The sequence below is a fragment of the Pleurodeles waltl genome, chromosome 6, assembly GCF_031143425.1.
Source record: "Pleurodeles waltl isolate 20211129_DDA chromosome 6, aPleWal1.hap1.20221129, whole genome shotgun sequence".
Classification (NCBI taxonomy): domain Eukaryota; kingdom Metazoa; phylum Chordata; class Amphibia; order Caudata; family Salamandridae; genus Pleurodeles; species Pleurodeles waltl.
The window spans coordinates 751,824,769-751,844,996 of NC_090445.1; the positions used below are offsets into that span (position 1 = coordinate 751,824,769).

Here is a 20,228-nt window from a genome sequence, read left to right on the forward strand (position 1 = left end):
GATATTCTGTTTTTTGTTAAAGATACAGAGGTTAAGATTATCCTACCACTATTTTAAGGTAAACCACCCATTATGTTTTGTATATTTTTCTCTGCATATTGAAGACAAAATGATGAGGAGTGGCCTTTGGATGATGAGATATACTGTTAATTATAGGTATTTAGATCTTGTTCATAGTATTTCAAGAAGAATGAGGACTGAGTGTTCTGTGATTTTATAATATTCATAAAGCTGTTTATAGTTCTGTATTGTATTGGTGCTGCTGCGAGTAGGAGCAATAAAAGGATAATGCACAAACGTAACCTCTGTGTTTTTAATAAAATGTGAATTTTCTGCCCACCAGGCCGTGGAAAATCTACATTTTCCTCCTCTGACCTGCGGCATTAGCAGTAGATGTACTGTTAGTAGGATGGGCAGGGTAGGCACAAGCATTTCATACTCATTAACACTGCCAAGAAGAAAGGTGAGGAGCATCACACAAGAAGTAGTTTATGAAGAGAAGGAACAACACCTTAACGGTTCATGCTATTCTATAAAAACTGTTTTTTTCCAACTGTAGATCTACAGCAAATTTATTACATCCCGTCAAATGCCATACACACTTCATGAACCAATAAAGAAAAATTAATTCATTTCTATGACCCTGTAGAGTATGATTTTAATTAATCATGCACATACTTTATGTGCTATAGCTGTCTTGATAGGTCCTATGTCAGCTTTGAAATATTCTACAAGCAAAACTCTGCCAGACAGAAGTGTCTGTGCCACCGAAAGAGGGAGATAAACTTCCCTTTTAGATGAGGTGCACATCTTATTATTTCATATACATTCAAACCCCCAGTGCTAACAGGCTAGCAGAACCAAAGGGATGACCTAAAAGCACAATCTATTGGCAAATGTGTCATCAGAACGTACTAAACACAAGTGATAAACATACCGAGGTGCTGCCTCCAAACATTTTTTGAAGTTTTCAGTTGCTTTCTGCAAGAATGCTAGAAATTAGGTTTTGAAAATGAGAATGGTACATGCTAGTTTGCATTGGCAATGTGAAAACCCTTGATAAAGACTTGGGAAGTCTATGTCGTCTACTAAAGACCACTGAGTATTATTCTCACAATTATCTGAGCATTTCAGTTTTGGGAGTAGAAAAACGCATACTAAAATAGTTTTAGACTAAAATAGGATTTCATTTACAGTAAAATGTCAATTGCTGAATGGAGAATGTGACTAAATCCAACTTCTTTTAAGATGCACTGATAATACTAACAGACCCTAATTCATGTGGTATTTATTGTATGCAGAAAATAATTGTACCATGGGTTCATTAAATATCACCAATTCAGAGATCTTACCAGAAATTACATGCAGAATAGCGTGTGTTTACTGCACCAGATTCTAAACGTACAGGAATTCAGAGCATGCTTTCACTAAGTACATTTTGGCAGTTGTGACCTATCAAATTTTCCTGGTAAAATTGTGGGCGGTAGTAAATCTCGGTGTTATCATTCCTGCCAAAACCAAACGGGAGGGGCTGTGCTGTGTGAGGGACTGGGGCTGGAGAAGTCTCTGTGTCAAAGTTGTATTTTCACTATGAGGAACGTTTTATACCCAAAAACGTTCTGTAATGCTAGGGATGCCTTCACGGCATGCTGGAGTTAGACTATCTCAATAATGCATGAGGCACAGAAGAAAGTAGCTTTGATTGGATAAGTTTGAAAATAGCAGTACAACAGGTCTTCTAAGAAACGTTCTCGGAGGTGGTCCCAGTCTAGACAAAGTTACCATATTAAAAATGTAGCTAGGATCCCTCTTATTTTAGCTTAACCCAAGACCCTGTATTTAGAGTCAAATTCAGCCTTGAACAATATTAATTTGAGGTATATAATCCCCAGGACTCTGCCTGAAGTGCTAGCTGTTAGGGCTGAATGAGTGCTATTTCTGTACCTAAATACTTACTAGAGATGCCCTGTTATCTTACTTGTTTGATACTTGTGACAGAGGGGTCAATCTTCTAAGAAAATCTGAGCTATTCAAAAGCACAGGGTTTCCCCAACACTATGGGATGTTACAGTTAAGACAAGACAAATTAACAACAGATTCAAATACGTTGTTGCACCTAAAGGACTGTGGTGTGCACAGAAATTCTTTCTAGATGATGATTTATCAAGCACTGTACAAAATTCAGGTAATAACCTAGTCAACTGATAAAGCACCTAGTTAAGGGCAATAGAGGAGACACGTTCTGTTAGGTCCATCATTAACTGAAATACGATATACAACAATATAGGGTCCAACACATGCACTCTACATTCATATAATTACGCACAGAACGCAGGTCAATTTAACCAAAGGAGATCAAAATAAGAGAACACCCTCTTGCATCATCAGCTGTCACCATTTTGAGCTATGATTTATCATCTCTGTACAATGGTAGGTAAGATCAAATTGTGTGCTAAAAATACACAGGAAAGATTCTGAGTTGCTTCTCAAAATTTAGCCAGATGTTCACTTCGGTGACAAAGACAATTATCACATTTCTAGAGAAAAACAGTCTATAAAAAAAAGATGACATGGAACTATTTCATAGTTGACATTCTAGCACATCAGACTGGTTCTTGTCTTGATAGCTGTTAATAAAATGCTAGATATTTCATGTGTTCATATTTCTAATACTCACCTATGCTGTTCACTTATTTTTACCATAACAGTTGTATTTCTTAGGTAGAATAGAATTAAATTAAGATGTGAAAAATAGTTAACTGGGGTTGTGCGACTTCTCAGTACAACGTGGGGAACCAACCCAAATAAATTATCCTGCAAAGTCACTGTGAGGTCTCAGAAATCTTTAATTTTTTTGGGGCTTGTTTCATTTGTAAATAAATGAGTAATGGACTAACTACCCAAGTTATGAATTAAGAGTCGCGTGAAGCGTTAGGGATAACAACGGCATATTGAAAGTAAAGGTTATTTGAGCAACTGATTTGCTGGCTGGACTCTATAAAATATGCTACCATTCACCAATGTTAGGGCATTGCCTGCTTGCACGTGGTTTGGTTAGTCAATTGTAAAGACAGAAAGTGTGGTGGTGATAGCTAATGAGCATGTGGTTCTGTTGGAAAAATATCCAACTGCTCTTAAGAAGAAAAAAAAAGTAAAAAAAAAAAAAGTAGGCTTAGGCATGGCATGGGGCAACTTCAGATGTAAGTAGCCCATCCTATAATCTATTCTTCCATTTCATTGGGTAAATTGAGTTTTGAGTGATACCGTTATCACAAAAGTAGATGCCTCTGAACGCAAATATAAAATAGAACTGGCGACTGACTTCATCGCCACCCCACTCCTCTGCTTGTGTTAAAGGATGACTCAAGAATGCCACACTAGTCATGCAAACGTCATACACAAAGTGCAAACGTAAAGAAGTTTCACACATTCGCTTTCTAAGGAATGAGAACTATTACTGCAAACCTGATGCCAAATACAGACCTCCTTAATGGTAATTTACTAATAAAACCAGGACAGAAGTGGGGAATCCTGTCCAATGAATAAAACACATTGCAATAAAAAAAACACATTAAATGGGACCTAGTACAGAACAGCACACTCCCGACAGTCCGTACGACTCTCCAGACGTCTTCGCACACCATTTTTCTTCACACCTAAATTTATGAAGTCTTGTTTCCCTCCTCCATTACCTGCCCTCTATAACGGAAAGGCCAGCTATGTGCTGCAACACTACGTTAACTGATTCACGGTCAGCAGTCCCTCCGCACGCATCGGGCACTTCCCGGCCTTAGCGTAACTCCCTCGCCCGCGCGGAGCGCGGTTCGTGTAAATTAACGTTCGCGGTCCGCACCAGAAAATCTCTGCACGCTACCTTCCTGCTGCATAACCACTCACCTCCTGAAGCCAAGGCGAGCCCTCTGTTAATAGTCATACACCGCACTTATCACCCGGGCCCCTTCCACGGATCACTTGGAACGCTGGACCCGCAGGCGAATGAGCCCAACGTCCACGGTCGGCACGCACTGCGGAAGCGCGCGCGCTGCCTCGCCCGGCGGAGGAACGATGGGCCCTTCATAGAAACAAAAAGAAGACCATCCGGATAGGTAGCTTCTGTTTCATAGGACGGAGCGTTTATAATTTAAACGACGAAAACAATTTCAACATTTTTTAAAAGATCTCTGCAGTTAGCTCCAATTCCGAAAAGAAAGACTTGGCTAAGCTGCAGTTAAAACAAGCATTGCCAAAGCCAGTATCTCTGGCTTTTTAGGTCTGGCAACAGTGACTTTTTTTTTTTGTTTAAATAAAAAATGTTTACACATTAAACCGACCTATTGGGGTTTTCAGCCAGCGATCTTTATCCATGGGTCTCTTCAGCTGTCATTCACATTTAGTTTTCTCCAAAACCAGCATTTAGCACTGAACAAGGGTTATACCACTTCATCCATTAATGTTTTTCTGTTTGTTTTCCTAAGTGGGAGACAGCATCCTGATAAGTGGATACACTCAGGCGGGAGACTCACGAATTTTGAACCCAAAGCGGCTTTAATTTAGCGGTCTATACCACATGAAATTTCTTCCTTTTCAATAGAATTCAATGAAGAAAATAAAATCCCACATTTGTTCATACTCTCCCAATTGCTTGTTCTTAAATGTTGACGTGTGCAAGCACAATGTTTTCACTCACATAGAAAGTAGCCCCCAACCCTCGACTGCCAAGATCAGTAGGCTAATGTGTCTTTTAAGGCAAAATGTTCACTTATATTGATGTTTTTCTTTTTAAACGTATTTTATAAGTACCAAAGGCCTGTAGCTCTCAAGACACTGCTAAAAACAATTCACTCCAGACGGATCGGACTGATCTCCATAAGTGTTTTTGCACACCATCCTTCTTCACTCACATACCTATATTTATTAAAGCCAAGTTTCCCTCCTCCATAACCTGCCTGTAGTATCCTGCTAGACACATTCTAATGTTTCAGCCTGCCACTTTGGTGAACTGGACTAGTTTGTCCATTTTCAATTAAGTTTGGGAGGGATGTAGTGTCCTGCTAGATACATTCTAGTGTTTCCAGCAGCCACTCTGGTGAAGGCTGATTTCCACACTCACCCTCACACCCATCCATCACAGACATCACCAGTCAGTTGACCCAGCCAATAAAAGAGGCTGGGCGTAAGTGCCCTGGGCCAGTTACTACCACAGCATACCATGTGTCTGTGTCGTCCTTTGTGCTATATGAGGGCCTAGGGCCCAAGGCATAACAATGGGCAATAAAAGGGGCACGGCACATGTGCCCTGGGCCAGTTACTATCACTGCATACCATGTATCTATATTGTTCTTTGTACTGTATGAGGGCCGTGGGCCCAAGACACAACACTGCCCTCTATAAGGGCAAGAACAGCTTTGTGCTGTCCCACTACTAGCGAGCTCTCACTTCTATATCCTGTGCTCACACACTGCTTGCTTTATTTATTCGAGACAATGATGAGCTTGCCACGCTCCTGCTGCTTCAAACAAGAGGAGCTGCTCTTGCTATTCATGCACACCATATAGGACCATCACAAACCCCTGCTGTTTCCCCCTTTATCTACTGGATTACTCTTCTAATTCATAAGTGCCCGACTGAGTTGTCACACTGTCTACACAAACCACCTCCTTCTTCTTTAACCCGCCCTTACCACAGTGTACACAAAGGTTTGTGGAAGCAGAGCCAATGATCTTTCCGGTCTTAAGAACATTCGGCCTTAATGCGGTCCTGCACTGCTCTGGCTTTCTTTGACCTGGAATTCCCCGAAAGAATTCTGAGTGAATAAACAGTGGAGAACATATTATAATGAAATCATGGATAATGCCTAGTGCTATGTTTTTTAATACACAATAGCTTTGCTGGTCTGCCATGTAAGTCTAGAGAGATGCTCTAGGTTATTTGGCCAACATGTGTCTCTGCAGATGTGAGTGCCATTTTCTCAGCTGGCCATAAGTCTTCCATGGCACTGTGTTTGTTTCAATGACTTGCCCCTCTACTTGCAATCCTCTTCTGTGCTCTAGCAATATATTACAAAGAAAATACAACAAGAGCAGTACATTGCTCGTGTGAGGAATACATTCAAAGCATTTAGGTCTTTGATTTGATGGCATTATCTCCATCCAAGAATGATTGGACACTTAACTGTATTGTATGTCCAGGTCTTCCACTGTCCAATGTAAAGGTGACTGTTTCCACTAACCAAGGTGTCACCACTCTCTGAAATATATGGTAGGCAAATGCCCTTGAGAAGCTACCACCTTCTTAGAAGAACAAAACAAAGGTGTAAAAAACCTACTTGTTGATGAAGTCCTCACCAGGTTGGAGAAAACAAGGAGTCAGTAATCCAGAAGAGGAAGTCCTAAGAGCAAAGAGTAAGGATCAGCAATTGGAGGTAGCAAAGAAAAAAGCAAAGGAACACAGCTTTGTTGCAACACACCCTTCAACCAAACTGAGACCTCAAAACAATAAAAGAACAGGGAAAGGAAAGGACATCAAACACACATAATGGACTGGGAAAGTTAGTAAGAAACAAACCGAGGAACTGCCACGATGGAAAAGAAAAGAGATCAAAAACATGAAGTAGGCTAGCTGCGGAGTTGCCTTAAAAGGCAACTGCAAACACTCAGGTAGGTTATTGCCATTTTAGCTATGAGGAGAGAAGGAGCAGCAGCCAAGAATCCAGGCAAACCAGGGGAAACAAGCCCAGATGAAAGACTCTTCATGCCTACAGCTGTGAGCTTTGTATGGCATATTCTAAGCTCTGTCAACCACACAACGGCAGCAAATTACTATGGTTCTCTACACCCAGGTGGCCAAGAACTTGTGGATGAAACAGCATCCTCTAATTATCATTTGAAACTACTTCAGAAGACACAACTCTAAGAGAGGACCAATGCAAATAAATATTGGCAATGCCACGATTTGTAAAAGAGTCCACATGGCATTGCCGATACTTGTTTCTAGTTACTGTTGCTATTAGGGGGGTTTATGTGATCATGCAGCTGGTTGTTCACAATTCAAGGATAATAAGCCTGGCACTTCTAATATTCTAAAAAATGAGGGTTTGGTGATGGAGACCCTGTGAATAAGAGGTGCTTCTATTACCCAGTTTAATGAAAGCCAATTCATTGACTTTGGTGGTGTTAAAGAAGGAGTTGGCCTTAATTAAAAAAAAAATGTGTTTAGTAAGGTTTTTATCCATACGCATACATCATGTAATCAAAACTGTTCTTGCAAATCCTTTTAACATTATGTTCTACCCAGCCACTGGCTGGCGGTTACCACAGCATTACAACACATTCAGAAGAAAAGAAAGAAAAATCAAACATATTCTCACCAACATCTTTCACCCTCCTCCCACATAACCACCCCTTCCATGCCAGGAATCTTTACTGCTGAAGGCATTTCACCACCTAATTTCCCCCTAAATTCTTAAACTTTAGTAGATTGCTAGTCTAGATTGTAGGCTGACATGTGCGTTTTTATCCTATCAGATTTTTCCTGCCCATCCTCAACATTAGGAGTGTGCTGGAAAGCTGGCACAGTTTACCCACCCAGTACCGATCCCATCAATTCCTGTATCATCAGTCCCCATGCAAGTAGCACCTCAGGCAATTTCGCATCTTTTTTCGTTCGCCTCATATGTTCCTCTTCCAAACTTGCCCATTCCTGCAAGTCTTTCACCCAGCTCTCCTTAGTTGGGGCTCAATCACTCATCCAAAGTACTGCAATTCTCCGCTTGGCCACCATGAGGCTCAAGACTGCAAATCACCTGCAAAGCTGTCACTTCTGGTCACAAGGAAACAATCCTAGGAGACAGCCACTGACAGTCATGAGTTGGCCTTACTTGAATGAAAACTCGAGATCTGCAGCTCAGGCCAATTTTTAATAAGCACTAGTGTTGTAGCTCTTTTTTCAAATTCAGGCCCCCGTAAAGAGCTAAGTGATGAATCAAGATCCACAACCAAGGCTAGTCTTTAAATCAGTACATTTAAATAATGTGAAGCACATTAGGCTCCACGGGAAGACGAAGAGTTGTTAAGTCTTCAAAAGATAAAGGTTTATTATAATTAAAACGTTTATAAGTTCAAGTTCATCGAATTAGTATCAGTAATCAAAAATCAATGAAAGTCTTGTGAGCAAGAAGGCACATGAGGATAAAGTTGCTTCAAAGCAATAGTTAAGTAAACCAGTTCTGCCATAAAAGAGCATCCTCCTCTGCTCTCAGTTGTCTCAAAGTGGACTAAAGCATGTCAGCAATATGTCTGAACTATATCCTACTCTTATCTAGTTTACTTCACACAGTTCTAGCAATCACTACACCTATGCATGGTTTCTATAAAACGTTCCAATCAGGGTATGGCACACAGAGGCAATTTAAGCTCATTGTTTTATTAGGATCATTCACAATGATGCTTCTGTAAACGTCCTTCAAACCCACAGTTAACAACAACATAAAAAGACACATTGGGCAGCCTGTACTCTGCAGGCACCCTTGTTAACATTGAATTGAAACATTCTACAATGATCAAGTAAAAGAAAAAATTAACGTGAGAATGAAAAAAAAAAATGACACATCACATTTGTATACGTGAATTCACCTTTTCCTGGAAATAAACAATACATACATGGTATGAAACAAGATGGCAATACCTTAAGTATGGTCAATCTAAACATGAATAATAGTCAGTTAACAGCATTTGCATGTACATGTTAACTTCGATATAATGTAAAGCATTTCATATGAAAATTAACCAAATCATTGGCAATGCCAACAGGTTTGGACTTGGTTGCAGAGATATTTACTTCACAAATGCTTGGTTATTTTCCTTTGCCATAAAAAATAATCAAAAGCATTCCAAGATGGCTGCCCGTGTGTTCACTCACATTAAGATGCATATGGATGCCCCGACATCCATCTTGAAATCCTTTTTATGCTTTATCATTTTATGACAAGACCGGAGGCTCCTGTTATGCGTTTCTTTTCTTGCTTTAATTAAACAGCAGCAAGTGAAGAAAACTACAAATCCCAGAAGCGAAGAGAAACGAGCCAATGGGAAACAAGTTGTAGTTCATTTACAACAACCAATAAACATCAATGTATGCTATTATGACCTAACTTGACTGCGAACAGCCCTCTTTTCTTGCTGCTCGCAGCCAAGTTAAGTACTTTCATTTCATTCTACCGTTATTATCATATGTTTTTGTAATGTACAATGTGTTTTTTTCCATAAAACATTTTGCGCTTACACGCGCTGCTTATTTGCATGTATTGTACCGTCTTTGTATACTAGACGGCAAGTTGCCACATATGTATTTCCCCGTTTATATTTTTCCCAGTGAGCTTCACCTCGCGTGCGCTCTCTCTTTGAAACGGCTTTAACCGTTCCTCAGGCGCTCTTCAGGAACAAAGGATTTTTCCAAATTGCTACACTTACCGGAGACACCTTGTATCCTCAACAAAGCATTTTCTTCATTATTCCTGGCAGTAGGACGATTCTGTACACGCCCAGGGGCGGGGTTGTCTGTTTTCCCTTAAAAATTAACCCTGTAACTCCTAGTTTTTCTGTTAACTGTTGTTGCACCTGATTACATCAGACAATATGGAGTCTGGCAGTTCTACTTCGCTTCAGGTTGACCCTGAGGAAGTTTCTGCTATAAAACAGGACATTAATGTGTTCATTCAAAACTCTGGCAGTGAACAGCTCCATCAATAAACTGTCAAAGAATCTGGAATCTTCAGTTTTAAAAAAGCTTAATAAGACCATATCAGCCCAGTGTGCAGGGGAATGCAGACAGCGCCTTTCACCCATTTCCCAATTAAAAAATACTCAAAAATTGGTGCTAAAGATTTGTGAGGTTCCCTCACCCATGGCAGAGGACGCAGTTCCTCAAAAGGCTCCAACTAAGGAGAATAAAAATCCAGATAATTCAAATCCTTCACAAAAACGTAAATCTAAAACCAAACACATTATGTCTCCTTTGATAATTTCTTCCATACCAGACACTGACGATGATATGCCTGACGCAGATTCAGATGCTGACCCCTCTGACCACGATGATTTTTGTTCTTCTCCTATTTCAAGGAAATCTAAATTTCCCCCCTCTGAGTCTTTCACCCCCAAACCGCTTCTAGATTGCGAGGGTTTACCGATGTTTGATCCCTCCTTCATTTTACATCCCAATTCAACTGAATGGTTTCCAGCCACTCACGTGGGTGATTATGTGTCTGCCAAGCTATTCTGTCTGTTGGATAAACAAACACGAGCCAAGCTCAGATTGGAGTGTCCACGCCCTTCTCTTGCACACAAATCTTCCATTACGCCTTCTATCGACCAACCTATTTTAACATTCTTCACGAAATTCGGCAAAGATTCTCGGAAAGGAATTGATAAAGCCTGGTCCTCCTGCCGGGATAAATTGTTAGATGTCATTGGCCTACTCACCCTTATTTTTGATATTGCTGAGTCCGCCAGAATCGATGGCTCTTTCAATGATCCCGAAGAACTTTCCTTATGGGTCCAGAGGACTGTCTGCCTTCTCGGGAATGCTAATGCTGCTCTTTCACAGGAAAGGCACAAAGGTCTTTTGCTCAAATTAGACCCAAAACTTGTCAGTCTGCCTACAATTCAACCTCAAGTTAAAACAGAGGGTTTACTCTTTGGTGACACCTTTATGAAAGAGCTGGGCAAATATGTAGCCACTTTTACCTCTCTGGACAACACTCAACAGTCCTTAAAGAGAATGTTCAACCAGCGGGTTTTTGCCAGGGCCCGCAGAGGCAGGAGCCGCTTTGCCGGCCGCGCATACTACAATCAAGGCTCCCATGGCACCTACAACACAGCATACCAGCAATTCAGGCCGCAGTTTTATCCACACAGGGCCAGAGGCTTTCGCTTCAGAGGAAACAGGAATTCCAGGAATACCAATCAAACAAACATCCTTTTGTCATGTCCCCGTCTGCGGTCGTCCTTGTCATTTTTTCCCGTATTGGTTATCAATCACCTCAGATCCTTGGTTTCTAAACACAATTCAAGGTTATATGATAGAATTCTACTCAACCCCAGGTCAAGTTCTTATTCCCCCTCCTCCACGTTCCTCTACAGATATGTCCGCTCTTATTTCTTCGGAAGTTCAGTCCCTTCTGCAAAAACAAGTCATCTAGATCCTTCCGGTTTCACTAGCTCCAATTTCTTGGTTCAAAAGAAGAACAAGAAAATGCCACCGGTTATCAACCTCAAGTTCTTCAACCAGTTCGTTGTCTACCGCCACTTCAAGATGGAAACTATCCTCCATCTCAGGGACTCTCTTCTTCAGAACGACTGGATAGTTCGGTTGGATTTACAGGACGCTTATCTGGTCGTCCCAATCCACCCAGAACACAGGAAGTTCCTCCAATTCCAGGGGCTCGACCAATTCTTTCACTTTACATCTCTACCTTTCGGTCTCTCATCAGCTCCATGGTGTTTCACCAAGCTCATGAAACCAGTGGTAGCGCGCCTCAGGGCTCACAGCGTAAGACGTCTAATTTATCTGGACGATATTCTCCTGATGAGCCAATCCCCGCAATTACTTATAACTCACCTAAATTTAACCTGTTCTCTTCTATCAGACTTGGGTTTCATCATCAACAAAGAAAAATCTCTTCTTCTCGCTACCCAAATTATAGAATTCTTAGGTTTCCAAATCAATTCGCTTTCGGCCACTCTGCTACTTCCTTCCACAAAAATAAAATCTATAAAGTCGGTGATTCTTCAATATTACGTCACTCTTCCATTTCCCTAAGAACCCTCGCCCGCGTTGTTGGTCTTCTTTCCTCTTCCATACAGGCCATATTTCCAGGTCCCTTACATTACCTGGCCCTTCAGCGTTTAATGATTCAACATTTACGCAAAGGGCTTTGATACGCAGACACTATACCTCTAGATCACGATTCTCGTACAGAACTGCAATGGTGGATAGACCATTTAGATGCCTGAAACGAAAAAACTACCTTTCCATCAGCCCCAGATCTTGTATTAGAGTCAGATGCAAGACTAACAGGCTGGGGGTCCTGTTGTGGTCCAATCTCGACTGGAGGTACATGGTCGTTAGAGGAGTCCAGATTGCATATCAATTGTTTAAAGATGCTTGCAGGCTCCTTTGCAATCAGAAGCCTTGCAAAGAACAAAGTCCGTTGTGCTATCCTACTCAGGATGGACAATATTTCTGCACTTTGCTACATAAATCTTCTCGGAGCCACAAGATCCAAACCACTAGCAGAATTAGCAAAAGGTTTTTGGGAATTCTGCCTTGCAAACCAAATTTCAGTTCATGCAGAGTATCTTCCAGGAACCCTCAACTCCATTGCCGGCTGGCACTCTCATCATCTCCGCGACTCAAGCGACTGGAAACTCCATACCGCGATCTTTCAATTACTACAGAACAAATAGGGCCCCTTGACGACCGATTTGTTCGCGTCTCGCCTCAATTCGCAGCTTCCTCAATTTTACAGTTGGCGTCCGGATCCTTTGGCATTGGCCTCCAATGCATTTCTTCAAGATTGGTCCAAGCCCCTCTCTTATGCTTTTCCCCCCTTTGTTATGATCAGCAGGGTGCTAGCACAAGTTCGACGTCAACAAGCCACTTTAATTCTTATTGCTCCATTCTGGAAATCCCAGATTTGGTTTCTGACGCTTCTGGAACTTGCCATAGATTTTCCTTTGCTCATTCCTCCTTTCCCAGATCTCCTCTTGGACCCTCTACAACATCCCCACAACCTCGTTTTGGACAACTTTCTTTCTCTTTCAGCATGGAAAATTTCGGGAATTCCCAATTTTTCCCTCTCATTAATAATAATAATAATAATAAAAACTAATTTTGTCACAAGCTTCGGAATATATCAGACAGTCCTGGGCTCCTGGGACAAGAAAGGCCTACAAGTCAGCTTGGGCTTTATGGCATAGCTGGTGTCTGGGAAAACACACTGATTCCCTTTCAGCAGATGTCACCTTTATCGTGAATTTTCTTGCCGCCGAGGCTAGCAAGGGCAAAGCCTATTGTACTATTAATTTGTACAGATGAGCCATCTCTTCTAATCATCAGTTCGTCAACGGAAAACCGGTGGGTGAACACCAGCTTATTTACCAACTTTTAAAGGGAGTAAACTTTTCTAATCCACCATTACCTAAATATAGATTTTTGTGGGATGTTAATGTAGTTTTAAATTTCTTTCTCTCATGGCCCGACAATTCTTCCCTTACTCTGAAGATGTTATCAGCCAAACTCATTATGCTGTTGTGTCTTATTTCTATTAAACCTCTTTACGATGTCAAAGCCTTAGACATTTCCTCTAGGAAGTTTACTCCTTCTGGTGTGTTATTTACTGTGTCTTGTAGAACGAAAACAAATTTACATTCAGTTTTTTACCCATATTTTCCGGATCACCCCAAACTATGTGTAGCACAATGTTTGAAAGTTTATGAGCAGATGACTGCTCATCTAAGAACGTCCTCAACTCCCCAACTCCTTATTTCCTTCAGGAAGCCTTATAAGCCTGTGTCCTCGGCTACTTTAGCCCACTGGGTTAAATGGATTATGTCACTGACAGGGTTCGACACCTCCAGAGTTGGAGCACACTCTTCCTGAGGTGCCATGGCATCTAAAGCCTTTTGGACAGGTTCCCGCCTTGAGGACATTCTTAGATCCGCAGATTGGTCTAATGATAATGTGTTTAGAATTTTTTTATTGTAAACCTGTTGATAATGTTTCTATGAAAGTCATTAATTTGCTTTAAACAAGCATAATAGGAGACTCTGGTCTTGTCATAAAATTTAGATTTTCCTAGTTTTAATGACGGAAAGTCTTAATTTTATTAAAGACACGGAGACGAGTATTATCCCACCTCTTATATTAGTAACTATTGTCTGTTTTCTTTTTCTCCCATCCCTTCAGTGTCAACATCGTCTGTTCAACCTGCCACCTAAAACATTGCCTCATGGTTTGGATGCTCCACCAACGTCTCATCTTTCTCCTTCTCCACTCCTTGGTTTGGCGGACCATCAGTGTGCTTCTCATCATCTACAGTTTCCTGGACTTATGAACTTTTGTTCCGACTTGTTATCCTTTATTATGGCAGTTCTTATTTTGGCTTCTATTTTTCCTTTATTTCGTACTAGCTGATTCTTAAGTGCAAGAAAAGAGGGCTATTCGCAGTCAAGTTACGTCATAATAGCATACATTGGTGTTGATTGGTTGTTGTAAATGAACTACAAATTGTTTCCCATTGGCTCGTTTCTCTTTGCTTCTGGGATTTGTAGTTTTCTTTACTTGCTGCTGTTTAAATAAAGCAAGAAAAGAAACGCATAATACTCGCCTCCGTGTCTTTAATAAAAATTAAGACTTTTCGTCAGAAAAACTAGGAAAATCTATATTAGTTTACCATTCCAAGATAAGTGATGCATGGCATTCTTGGAACTGTAAACTAGTAATACACCACAGTGAATGAAACTATTATTGGCAACGTGAATAGCTCTGTGGTTAACACCAGAGCTGTTATCTTTACCAGTGCTTATTTTATACATGAAAGTGCTTCTTCGTTAATAGTGGTACTATTAGTTGGTGTTTGTGTAGCAGCTAAGTTTGTCATTATGGTGACATGAGAGCACCTTGTGGTTGTGAGTTTGTGTTTCTGGATGGGTGCGAAGTCTGAATGAATAGCAGGGGTGCATGAATGGGTGAATCCATGAGTGGCAATGCGTGGATGGCTGAATTAATATGCACGGTTTTCAAGTTTACAAAAATCTTAGGAGTGAGAACTAATTACCAGTTTGATGATATCAGAGAATGCCATTTGCTTATATTGATGATTTTGGAATGATAAAAACGTAAAAAAATAGATGAAAAATTATTGAAACACCCCCAAACAATTATTACATTAGATACACAAAGTCAATTACACTAACTGTATATTGTGTGTTGGTGTACAGCTGATACCAACAAAATGTGGAGAATTTGTTTTTTACAAGCAGAGAAGTTGCCATAGGAGGGATACAATCATGGTAGATGGTCTGCCTGGAGACAATCAGGAGCCAGTCTGCACACAACAGAGATTTGAGTAAAACCACATCTGGAAATCGTGTTCTAGTTTTCCACACCATGTGTGAAATTCAGCTTGAGAGAGTGCTTAACTCGACCTCTAAATGTGTAAGTCTCACACATGATGAGAGTGTCTTAAGGCCTATGAATGCATGCCGAAATGAATGAAGCAAGTACAGTGTGTGAGGACGGGGTAGTGTATTGTGAGGCTGTGTAAGGTAGTGCGTTGCATACATAGATGTCAACACTCCACATTTAGCTTAAGGACCCACAATTTTTAAGCCTTCAAAATATTTCTTTTTAATCTTTTTCCTATTTAAAACTTCCTCCATTTTCTCCATTTTAATGTAAATTAATGGGCAATTAAATTCCCTTTATTTTTCTGCATCTCCCCTTATCTGTTCACTACTGCTGACATATAAAGTGTCCGGTAGTGGCAGTATGTTGGAGAAGGGGTAGTGTGCGACGTTAGAACAGGTTAGAACAGGTGCAGTGTGCCTAGCAGAGGAGCAATGTATACAGTGCACAGTGTAGTGTGTACGGAGCAATGTGCATAAGATCCGTAAGCAGTATGTGCAAGATTGGGACTGTGTGTGATAGGTGTCAGCGTGTCTCTTACCATCTCTGTTATCACTCTGTACCGGACACCTATGGCAATCTCTTAAGGATACAAACCATCAGTCTGCTACCATAACTGTTAGTGCATCAGTCCTTAATAAGTATACTTACAAGGGGACGTGAATAGATTGATGAACCTTTTGACTCGCAATGAAGATGTTTTTACCATAGCCTCAGTACGTAATCAATAATCAATACACAATAATCAATTAATAATCAATAATCAATGGAGTCAGTAATTGTCACGCACCATGACTTTCAGTCATGAATAATCACATCTTCAGTGGAAGTTTAGAATGTTTATTTCCCTATATTAACAATGCTAAGGTCATGTCAATTAATCTCAAAATTAAACGAAATACATACAGAAACAATACTGGTTGTCCAAAGCAGCGGAAGAAACGCAATGTAATCAAAGCTTGAACTACAACACTGTGGTAGGCTGATATACGAGCGGATAAAGCAGAGTCGGAGAAGTGGTATATGGGTCTTATGCTTTAAGTTTTATTCTCTGTTTTCTTTTCACAGGATATTCACTTGTTCGGTATTTATAGGTTTCTGGTAAGATTCGGGTTTTCTGTCCTCCTTAATTTCTTCTTTCTTCCTTAGGTTTCCTCTCCCTCTGGTCTGTCCTGATGGTGGAAGATGCGGACCCCTCACTCAGATTCCGAGAGCATGAAGGAAAGAAAGAAACGGGTAAGTCCTTCTGTGGGAACGGGTTCTGTTTATTGTGCTCATACAGGGAAAGGTAGCAAGCAGGGTCGGTTGGTGAGGATGTGTCACAGGGGGGGGTTGGGGTTCCTGGTGTCTGTGCAGTTCCTGGCTCCTTTCCTTCCCCTTCCTTTGTGACTCAATAACCCTCCCTTCCCTTCCTCCGCCTCCCTGGTGCCCTTCCCCAGTGCTCGTGGTTCCCTGTGACCCTCGTGTCCCTAGGAGGGACCGTAGCTTCCGAAGCCACGACCCTCCGGTTTCTGGCGGGATTCTCGCGTCCTCGGTGTCTCTCCTTTTTCCGTGTCCAGCGTCTTTTCACCCCCTCTGGTGTCGGGCTCCTGTGTCTTCGGTTTGGCCGTCTGTGTATCTGCTCCCGCGGTCGGCGTTCTCTCCGTGGCGTTCCGCGCCCTAGGATCGCCATCCTTCCCCTTTTCAAGTTCCGGAACCAGGAAGTTGATGCAGCTGTTGCGGCGCGGCGTCCCCTCGTTGCCAGGGGAACGCAATGCCGTCTCGAGGGAGCCTGCCGAATAATGGCGGATCCTAGGTAGGGAAGACGCGGTCTCCGAGACCCGTCTACAAACACATTCTAGAGTTATGGTGCAGATTAATAGCAAAGTCAGCTGCGTCAATGAAATTAAATACATGAAGTTTAGCAGAGAAATTTATCAAACATTAGTCTCTGTCATCATAAGTCGGGATCCTTAACTAACGTCGGATTTGTATCAGCATGTTGGGCTTCATTCAAAACAATTTAGTAACACAAATTTGGAAAAACATCTAACTATGGCTCTATCAAAATAGCACAGTTGTTACCTAGAAAGGAAAAGCAAATATGCATAATAATCACATTTCAGAATATACCTATTCTCTGTATAGATCAGCAAAGCAGAATCAGTCTTCATCCTCAGGACATCAGTTTGATCAGCAAGGCATCAGGCTTCAGCTTTAGAAATTAAAAGGGCAAAGTCATTTAAGCATTAAAGTAAGCACGTCTCGCATAAGAAAGTAATAACCTCTCAGTCAGAAAGAATAAGGGCTATTCCTGTCTTCTCTAAGAATGAGCGTTGTTATATTAAAGTCACCTAAACTATCCCCTAATTCCTTATTGGTCAGTTAATTGTTTGTTCGCACTCTGTCCAATAAAACTAATATCCAAAATCTATGAATTCTAATAATTCTCCATTCTCATATTGTTGCGATGTCCTCATCATCCGGCTTGTCAGGTAATAATATTGTTGTAGCTTCTACTCTATTCAGTTTCTTCATTGTTCTTGTCCTGGAAAAGTCAGTCTCACACACATTACACATAAAATGTTGTATTAGCAAGAACATTGGTGGTCATTCTGACCCTGGCGGTCTTTGACCGCCAGGGCGGAGGACCGCGGGAGCACCGCCGACAGGCCAGCGGTGCTCCAATGGGGATTCCGACCGCGGCGGTAAAGCCGCGGTCGGACCGGCACCACTGGCGGGGTCCCGCCAGTGTACCGCGGCCCCATTGAATCCTCCGCGGCGGCGCAGCTTGCTGCACCGCCGCGGGGATTCCGACCCCCCCTACCGCCATCCAGATCCCGGCGGTCGAACCGCCGAGATCCGGATGGCGGTAGGGGGGGTCGCGGGGCCCCTGGGGGCCCCTGCAGTGCCCATGCCACTGGCATGGGCATTGCAGGGGCCCCCGTAAGAGGGCCCCTACATGTATTTCACTGTCTGCTGCGCAGACAGTGAAATACGCGACGGGTGCAACTGCACCCGTCGCACAGCTTCCACTCCGCCGGCTCGATTCCGAGCCGGCTTCATCGTGGAAGCCTCTTTCCCGCTGGGCTGGCTGGCGGTCTGAAGGAGACCGCCCGCCAGCCCAGCGGGAAAGTCAGAATTACCGCCGCGGTCTTTCGACCGCGGAACGGTAACCTGACGGCGGGACTTTGGCGGGCGGCCTCCGCCGCCCGCCAAGGTCAGAATGAGGGCCATTATCTTTTAGCATTCGGTTCACACGAAAAGCTTCCGTTATGAGCACATTTAAACAATACAAAGAGGCATTTCACAGTTTAACTCACTTGGTCAGCATTTTTAATGAACGCTAAGAAATACAGCTTTTACATGAGGCCTGGCAAATAGGCCAAGACACTCGGTAAGTTAAGGCTTACAATTAATAAAGCTAAAGCCTAATTCATAGCCCTTGATATGACATATTACTACATTAGTCTAACATATATTAAATATTTCATAATTATTAATCATTGACTAGTACATTTCGTTAATATTGGTGGCCATTCTTCGTGATCACATTTTCAAATGTGTGCATTATTTTCTACGTTATTATATTTTGTACATAAACTTATTATTTAAAACATCTAAACATTCATTATTCATTTTTATTAAGACATTTGTGCTAGCAATTCCTCCTCTGATGACTAAATATGTCATCAAATTAACTATTTCCCACAAATTTTCACATAAGCTAAAACCTTTTACAATTCCATTTCTTTATAATTTTGTTTTCCCCTTGAATTTTCTCTGTAATATTTTCCCTTTTCTTTTCTTCCCTCCTCTGATTATTTTTAGACCTTTTCATTGTAATTCATTTGCACAATTTGCACAATCCCCATATCCCCAATAGACAAACCACAACAATTAATATCCCTTGTAATATTTTCAATAGAACCCCATTCCAAATGTTGCTGAGCCAATTCCCCACCGAAGCAAACTCTTTGGCAACCTTTTCCTAAACACCTGGTTCTTTCAATTCTTTCAAATCAGCACTTGCATTAGTCAGATTAGTAAGTAAGGGCCAGATGTAGCAAAGTGTTTGCGCCTCGCAAACGGCGAAAATCGCCGTTTGCGAGGCGCAAAAGCCACTTTGCTATTCAGAAATGCATTTTGCGAGTCGGCTCCGACTCGCAAAATGCATTTCCGACTCGCAAATAGGAAGGGGTGTTCCCTTCCTATTTGCGACTCGCAGTGGGATGCAATTCCATTTGCAATGGAGTTGCAGTTACCATCCACTTCAAGTGGATGGTAACCCACTCGCAAATTGGAAGGGGTCCCCATGGCACCCCTTCCACTTTGTGAATGGACCCAAAAACATTTTTTCAGGGCAGGGAGTGGTCCAAGGGACCACTCCCTGCCCTGAAAAAATACCGAAACGAAAGGTTTCGTTTTTTTTTAAAGTGCAGCTCGTTTTCCTTTAAGGAAAACGGGCTACACTTAAAAAAAAAAAACTGCTTTATTTAAAAAGCAGTCACGAACATGGAGGTCTGCTGACGTCAGCAGGCCTCCATGTTAGCGAGTGCCTATACTCACAATGGGGCCGCAATTTGCGACCCACCTCATGAATATTGATGAGGTGGGTCATTGCGACCCCATTGCGAGTCGCAGTCGGTGTCTGAGACACCGTACTGCATAGCAATTTGCGACTTGCAAATTGCGAGTCGCAGGGACTTGCAATTTGCAAGTCACAAATTGCCAAGTTGCTACATCTGGCCCTAAGTCTCTTACCTCTTTATTATTATCTGAAATATATGAGCAACAATGCCTAGAATTAATCATTCTACAGACTCGACCATCCTTCACTAAAAAAGAATGTCTAAAGCAAGACGATTTTGAAGACTCATAGCTCTATCAGCAGCTAATTCAGTATCTATTAGGAGTATGGCCCCTGAACAATTTGTCAACATGTTATCCACAATAGTAGACAACCTTTGAATTTGTATCGAATTCAGAATGACTCCCACTGAAGGTATCACTGCTTCAAATATATCTCCAACTATAGCAGAAGAGGACTCCCTCCTCTGTCTCTT

General features: G+C 41.8%; 1 protein-coding gene across 2 annotated transcripts in view; it reads right to left on the reverse strand.

Moving 5' to 3' along the window:
* TDRD1 (tudor domain containing 1) overlaps positions 1-4,077 on the reverse strand; it is a 1,656,135-nt gene extending 1,652,058 nt beyond the window's left edge. For both annotated transcript variants that reach the window (XM_069239312.1, XM_069239311.1), the window contains exon 1: positions 3,898-4,077. Coding sequence is in view for 1 of the 2 variants with exons in the window: in XM_069239311.1 (XP_069095412.1) it covers positions 3,898-3,934 (37 nt within the window). In the remaining variant the exon portion in view is untranslated. The remainder of the gene's footprint in view (positions 1-3,897) is intronic.
* Between the last annotated feature and the right edge of the window lie 16,151 nt (positions 4,078-20,228).